This window comes from Rhinolophus ferrumequinum, chromosome 3, assembly GCF_004115265.2.
Source record: "Rhinolophus ferrumequinum isolate MPI-CBG mRhiFer1 chromosome 3, mRhiFer1_v1.p, whole genome shotgun sequence".
Lineage (NCBI taxonomy): Eukaryota > Metazoa > Chordata > Mammalia > Chiroptera > Rhinolophidae > Rhinolophus > Rhinolophus ferrumequinum.
The window spans coordinates 58,608,266-58,616,211 of record NC_046286.1 but is presented as its reverse complement, the minus strand read 5'-3'; the positions used below and the strand labels follow the sequence as shown (position 1 = coordinate 58,616,211).

General features: G+C 35.5%; 1 protein-coding gene across 1 annotated transcript in view; it reads left to right on the top strand.

Moving 5' to 3' along the window:
* Positions 1-300: 300 nt before the first annotated feature.
* BVES (blood vessel epicardial substance) overlaps positions 301-7,946 on the top strand; it is a 34,067-nt gene continuing 26,421 nt past the window's right edge. The window contains exons 1-3 of the mRNA XM_033103607.1: positions 301-428; positions 3,411-3,647; positions 6,228-6,352. Coding sequence (XP_032959498.1) covers positions 3,422-3,647; positions 6,228-6,352 — 351 coding nt within the window. The 5' untranslated portion in view covers positions 301-428; positions 3,411-3,421. The remainder of the gene's footprint in view (positions 429-3,410; positions 3,648-6,227; positions 6,353-7,946) is intronic.

Here is a 7,946-nt window from a genome sequence, read left to right as displayed (position 1 = left end):
CTCTCCTCGCTGGCCGCACCCTTTCAGGGTTCCCTGTCCTTGGAAGCCGCCCTTGGAAGCCGCCCTTCTCCGCGGGTCTGGGTGCCGAGGCCACACACCTTCAAGTGTCAGCTGCCGCAACTCGGGTCTGGCAGCGCCAACGTCCCCGGAGCTCGGCCCCCATCGGGCCGGTTCCCGCGCTCTGCCTCGGGCAAACCCGGTCAGCACCGCCTCTCCTTTCCCGGCTGGACTCCCGGGGCTCACTACCCCCGAACCCACTACGGCTCCTCCTTTCCCGCTGTAGGGCCGCCAGGTCCCGCGTGGAGGCGGTACACCGGCCCGGAGCTGTGAGTGCGAGGTAGGGCACGGCGCTAAGAGTACATCCCTCCTGGCTGGAGAGCTCCGGGTCAAGAACAGTTGACACTGACCTTCCTTCTTTAAGGAGCCAGGTGAGCGGGGCCCCTGGGGGTCGTAGATGGTTAGAGAACCCGAAATCCTAGCCACTATCCCTCCGCACCCCCGTTTCCGAGGCTTTGGGTAACGGATTTGTTGGCTAGACAAGTCCCAGAAACTGCTTGCCTTTGAAGCAAGAAGTGCAAAAAGACTCTTGGCGACGTAATGTCCTTTGCCATTCCGAAATGTGCAAAGGTTCGGTCAGAATTACAGAATGAATTGGTCTACTAGCACGACTTTTGCTCATTGCTGTTATCTTTCTCGTTTTTGTAGTTTGGTGAAGGGTTAAGGTTAGTTTCACCATTTAGCTATTTAGCTCTGCAAATACCCATTTGAAAACCAAAAGATAAAAAGAACTTGACTAGAACAGGGAATTGAAGGAATTAGTATCCAGGGAACTAATAGGAGAAAGAAAATTTTTCTTAATTTAGTCAATATTAATCTGAACGTTTACCAATTTATCAGTCTAATCTTCCTCATTAGACCCATTCATTCTCTGTATAAGGATAGTTCAGTGTGAACCACTTGAATCCACTAATAGGTATGCAAGGAAGTTGAAACTGGTAAGATCCTATCAATATTTATTGACAATAGATGACTGGCATTTCAAAATAGATATATAGATACATATACATAGACAATAAACATACAAAAATAAGTAATAAATTGTATATAATAAATATGTAATGTTAATTATTATACAATACAATAAATACATATAAAAATTAAATAAATATGTAGACTGTATGTATGCACATCTTTAATAAGGTGTAGTGTATCAAAATATGTTGTAAGATGATCCCACCTTTTAAAATTTCATATTATTTCCTGGTTCTTGGGTCAGTGGATCGCAGTTTTCCTATCATTTCTCTTGGACCAGAAACTGGTACTTTTAATGCTACTTGAAGAACTTTTAAAAGCCTGAAATTAAACTGCAGTGGATTAGTTGGCAACACAGGTATAATTGGGTAGATGTGGGAGGGGGAGTATGTATTAATTAGCTTATTATAGAAATGTGTATTAGAGACACAAGCTATTAAAATTTGAAGAGGTTTCAGAGACCATCTAGTCTACCTGCCTTTAGTCCAGCCATGTCTGTTCCTAGGAAGAAGAGGACCCAGGCACAGACTTTTCCCTGGCTTATGTGGCTCTGGGGCTTGTATGGACGTTGACTCTCTCAACCTCAGGAAGGATAGTCATTTTCCCGTCTTTACTACTGAGGTTTGGGGAGACTGAAAAGTGATTTCTAACGATGTTCCTCATTGTTTGTGTTCCTTTGGTATGGCTTTCACCTCTGCCTCTGGCATCCTCTACAGAGGCTAAGCCCTGGATATACATAAATGAACATGACATTGCTCCTACCTCATGGGGAACATGGAATAGTTAGAAGAACAAATAGGACAACGGGAGTGAAAGCACATTCTAAAGTGCAGTAGAAATGGTAGTTAATTGTTAGCTTATGTAATGCTAGTACATAAACTGACACTGACATTTGCTTATGAGTGATAGAAGACATTTAATATCGTTCTTCCTCCTGCAGAAATTATGAGATTAATTCTGATTTGGTTCTTGAAAGCAAACTTTTGTGTAAGTAGAGTTATTAAAATAATGATGCCTAATCAACTATTTCTCTTGTATTTATGAGCTATTTCAGAATTATGTGAAGAGATCTTTAATTGACTTTAATCATTTCATTCACTTTTTTAAGTTTGTATGTGTATGTTTTTTATCATTTTAAGAGATGTGGAATTTTCACATTTGTGTAATGACATACTTTGAAAATGCCTAGCCTGTCCCAATTATTCTACCACCTAAAGCCTTTATGTATGATTTAAAAAAATTAATGGGAAAGTATGGTTAATTGCATGACCTTATTTGGAAAGAAATATATATTTCTAAATTAAATTTAAAGGTACATTCATCTCCCCATTTGGAATTCTTTTCCTGAAACAGAATAATTCATATATTCTGTAAATCTACATAGTTTTTGTAAGACCAATTTGTATAAGTAATAATAGAAAGAGTTTTTTAAGTACCAGAGACAAGTAATACAGTTAGAAAGTAGTGCCACTTTGTGTGAAATATATTTTCTTTGAAATATATTTGCTACAGACTTTAATATTAAATAATTAAATGTATATTCATAACTGTTCTAAAATGGAAGTTTACTACTTTTCAGTTTGTGAGATGCAACCAACTAGGATTTTTATGGGAAAGAAAGTAGGGATTTAAATTAGACACTAAGAGAAAGAGTAAATGTTATATCTCTGTGTGTATATAAAAATGATAATAGTAATGTATTTATTATGTACATAAATGATAATGTAAAATATATATGTATGATGCAATGATTTCTTGATAATATAAAAATAGAGCCTTCCAAATATCCTAAGCCTTCAAATAGTAAATATGAGAGTGTTGGGTTTTTTGGAAAGTATTAAAAAAATCAGTTTTTCCAGTTATTTTTTTCTCTGTTTGGATTCACTGTCACTAGAAGAAATATGATGGAAGACTATACTAAATAATTTTGCAGTTGCTACGGTTTATGAACATTGGTGATTATATTTTGGACTAGTTAATTCCATCATTCCTCTCTCTCCTACCTTCATGTATGTTTATATACAGATATATAGGTATTACAGATATATATATAGATAGATATACATATATACAAATATATAAGAATAGTGTACTATGCTAAGTATTTTATGTATTTTATTTCATTTAATGATAAAGTCAAATGTTAATCGTAAAATCAAATGAGGTATTATTATCATCATGTAAAAGATAAGGAAATTGATACATTTAATATATGACAAAGCTGGGATTTGGACCGAGGTCTGTCTAATTTATAAGCACCAAAGTAATCTATTTACCAACAATATGTTCACAGAAATAATTTTGGTATACCACCTAAAGGGGCGATAAGATACCTCTGCCATTTTTATGATTGTCCTTTTGTTTATTTGTTTTTACAGGAATTTTCAAGATGAATTATACCGAATCCAGCCCATTAGCACAATCAACTGCCATAGGTTTTACACCTGAGTTAGAAAGTATTATCCCTGTGCCTGCCAATGAGACCACTTGTGAAAACTGGAGAGAGATACATCATCTAGTTTTTCATGTAGCAAATATTTGTTTTGCAATTGGGTTGGTTATTCCAACTACTCTTCACCTCCATATGATTCTTCTTAGGGGGATGTTAACTGTAGGTAAGACACCTAACTGGATACCTGTATGTAACTGGATTCGGATCAGCTTTGCACTGGGAGCTTCAGAGAATTCCTTGTCAGGTCTATAGCATACCAAAAATGTGTCTGTTATCAAATTAGCAGTATATCAAGTAACTTAGAACATAGGCCTTCACATGCCCTACTTCTCCCTTACTTACTTTAGATAAACCTTTGTATGTTTTCATATGTTGTTTAGATTTTCCAGATACCAGAAAATCCATTCTTGTGTAAGAGTGTGGACTTTGGAGCCAGATTGTGTGATTTGAATCCTGGTTCCACTTGCTTACCGTGTAACTGGGGCAAGTGATTTAACCTTTCTATACCTCAGTTTCCCTGTGTGTCAAATAAGGGTAAAAATAAGACCACCTCCTGGGATTGTGAGAATTAAATGATTTTGTGTGTGTGTGTGTGTGTGTGTATACGTATACACATTTGACTAATAGTGCCTGGCACATAGTAAGTACTATATAGTCTTAAATATTATTATTTGAGTAGGCATTTACTTGCAGGGGCCAGCAAAGCACTCTTGGGAACAAGATCAATTACCCAGATACAATAGTTCAAGTCTCTTTTTGGGGGCACCAGTAACCCTGATGAAACAGATTAAATTGATTAATATCAAAATACTAAAACAAATGAATTATTATTTTAGTCAGTGATTCTTGACAAATTACTCTCTGTAATTCTTTCCCTAATGATTCATTTATTCAATGCATTTTTGAGCACCTGTAATGTATCAGACAAAAATTGAAGATGGCAATCTCCATCCTTGAGAAAGACACTCTTTGGGAGGCCGGAGAGAAACAGATGGGTAGTCACATGTGATGCAGGTGTGCGCATAGTGGCAGGGAGAAATGGAGAGAGTGACAGGCTTAGCAGGAAGATGGAGCAAGGTCCCACTGAGGAAAAGACATTGGAGCTAGCTTTTGCAAGATGAGCAGGATTTCTTTGAGTGTGGGCGTGTGTGGTATCCAGGTAAAAGTCACAGAGGAGCTGGAAATTCAGCATACTGAGGAAGAATAAAGAGTAGTTCATTGTGCCTGAAATATATGAAATATGACATGGAATGGCCGAAGAAGAGGCTGGAAGGGTAACTAGAAGGTAGCTTGTGGGACTTCTGTCTGTTATTTCTGAATAAGATAAGGATTGCAGCAGGAAGAACAGTGTTGAATTAAAAACAAACAAACAAACAAACAAACAAAACAACACCTTATCAAAACCAAAAGCTAGTTATGAATTTGAAGACAGGGTTTTGGAGGTGGAATGGACCAAGAAGATCATTTAGTCCAACTTTATAAATGAAGAAACTGAGGCCTAGAGAAGTTAAATGATTATCCAAAACTAAGGCGGGAAAGTGGCCTAACCAGTTCTACACTTCAGCTGCTCCAGCTTCCCAGTCAGCCCTTCCATTATGTTTCTTTGTCTCCTTTAAGTAATAATATTTTAAATTTCTTCAGAATTTGCTATGAAATATTCTTTAAAGAACATTTAAAGTTTTACATTTTATGCTGTCATTCAGCATAAAATGCCCCAAATTATTCTGATGAAATAAAAAATTACAAATGAATAACTTTTTAACATGCGAGGTTAGCTGTTACGTGTGTGTGTCATTGATACATTTGAATCATACTGATAATTTTATTTTAAATTAAAAATGTGAACTCTCTCACCATAAAATTGATATTTAAAAAAACTGTTGATATTTTATCTAAAGTAAGAGAATTGATAAGAAAAATAAGAAGATTTCCATAGATGAATGGATAATTACCAAGTGAAAATTCAGATGGCTGGAAGATTTTGGTAAAATATTCAAGCTCACCAATAATCATGGAAATGCAAAATATACAAAAGTCGTCACTATCAAATTAAGAGATTTCAAATTTTATAGTACGGACAACTTGATACTGGCATTCCCAACTAGTATGATTATTAGTTTGTTAGAAAGGTTTTGGAAAACAATTCTTCAATGTCATCAAAAGCTGTAAAGTTCACTCCCTTGACTGACTGTCAGGTAATCTATCCTAAGCAAACAGTCACAAAATAGGTCAATTTTTATATATAAAGATATTTGGGTACTTATCAAAAATTACACCTCAAACAAATCTCATCTGTCCACCAGTAGGGAGATGATTAAATAAATTATGCTTTAATCAGTTACAATCATTAAAAACTATATACATGAAGAGTTTTAATGAATGAGAAAATTACTACAATAAGTAAAACAGTAGGTTTTAAAATTACAGTAGTTTTGTCATCAGGTAAAAATGCGTAAAGACTGTAAGAAAGTATTAAATATCAGTAGTGGTTTTCTTTAAGTAGTAGAATTATGGGTGTTTTTCCCCTTTTAAAAGTACTTTCTAACTTTACAAATATTCTGCATCAAAGCATGTTTTTCTTTTTTTTTTCGCTAATCAGACAAAAAACAACACGAAACTTAATGGGATGTTTGACTTAGGTTATTTCAAAAATTTGTTTATTTTAGATACAAGGGATAAGTTTATTAAGCTTCATGGTGATGCTATTCGAACCATCTAACATGTTCACTTTGTTATTCAACAGGATGTACCCTTTATATCATCTGGGCCACGCTCTACCGATGTGCCTTGGATATCATGATCTGGAACTCTGTGTTCCTTGGTGTCAACATTTTGCATCTTTCATATCTTTTGTACAAGAAAAGACCGGTAATCACTGAAAATTAATTAATGAGGAAGAAATTTTAAAGCTAAAAAGCTTGTAAAGTATTTTGTTCAGACCTGAGAATGAACATCTAACATGTTTAGTCCCTTTAATATCATTTCTCTGAAGATGAGATTTTCTGTTTATACATGCCTGAAAGTGAAACATTTGAATACCATGAAATGTGTTCTACAAACGAGTGTGTAAAACTTTTTAAATCATCAGGGCAATTTGGAGGAGAGAACATGAGTGTATTCTCTCTTTTTAGTCACATAACTTCATTATTTCTTTTGTCTATCGATATTCAAATGTCACTTGGGAATATCTTTGCCTAGTTATAAAATTAATTATTCATGGGTAACCTTCATGAACATTAGTTATTTACAAATAGTTCATGCGATTTTTATCATGCAAATTTTTTAATTTAATGTCTTTTTATCTTATGCAAAAATATTCTTTTAAGGAAATCACCATTTTCGATGAGTTGTCACCAAAACATTAGGATTTAACTTTTTCATTTCAACTCTTGATTTATCTTTCTTGGTCATACCAAGAACAAAAAGATGGAAATATAATAGGAAAACAGCCTGGCTCCAAGAAATCACTCCCTACATGTTTACTGACTGTCCAAGGCACACACAAAAATATTCAGTGAAGTCAGAGATACAGGGCTTGCCCTAATCTTATGTTCAAGACCAGAAATGCATGTAGAAAACTATTTTAGAAAACAAGACAATTCATAGGAAATTACAATTGGAATGATACAAGTGTAATAGGCATTCCACTATATTGTAACCTCATCAAACATTGTAGCCCAGTCTGTTTTGCCTACTGTACCCTGTTTCCCTGAAAATAAGACCTAGCCAGACAATCAACTCTAATGTGTCTTTTGGAGCAAAAATTAATATAAGATCTGCTATTATATTATATTATATTATATTATATTATATTATATTATATTATATCCGGTCTTATAATAAAATAAGACCGGGTCTTATATTAATTTTTGCTCCAAAAGATGCATTAGAGCTGCTTGTCTGGCTAGGTCTTATTTTCAGGGAAACACGGAATTAGTTATCTGTAGGTTATACTGTGTCACACACCTGAAAATCTTAGGGATATGTGAAAGCAAAAGGTTCTTTTCCTCATCCACCTTATGTATTGACTCTGGCATTTGTGTGTCAGCTGTGATTCTATTCCATGTGTCTTCATTTCTGGGTCTCTGCTGAAGCAGCAGGTTCTGTTTGGACATGCACTCTCATAGCAGAGAGGAAAGTACAAGAGAACAAAAGAGAAACACCGAGTGTCTCTTAAAACTCCTACTCAGAAGGGGCATATGTCAATTCTGCTCACATTTCATTGGTCAAAGTAAGTGGCTTGGCCATGCCTGATAATGTGGGGGTACAATGGGGTGAGGGGATGTATAATCCTCTTATAGGGAGTGGAAACAGCAAATAGTTGGCAATAGTATTATCTGCCACACTTACTGTTATATTCCTTGTTCCTGTCAACTCTGACTGGCACATAATAGGTGCTCAACAAAACATTTAATGAGTGGATGCTTTCAAAGAGAAGAATTAAGAGCGCTTCATGAAGGAA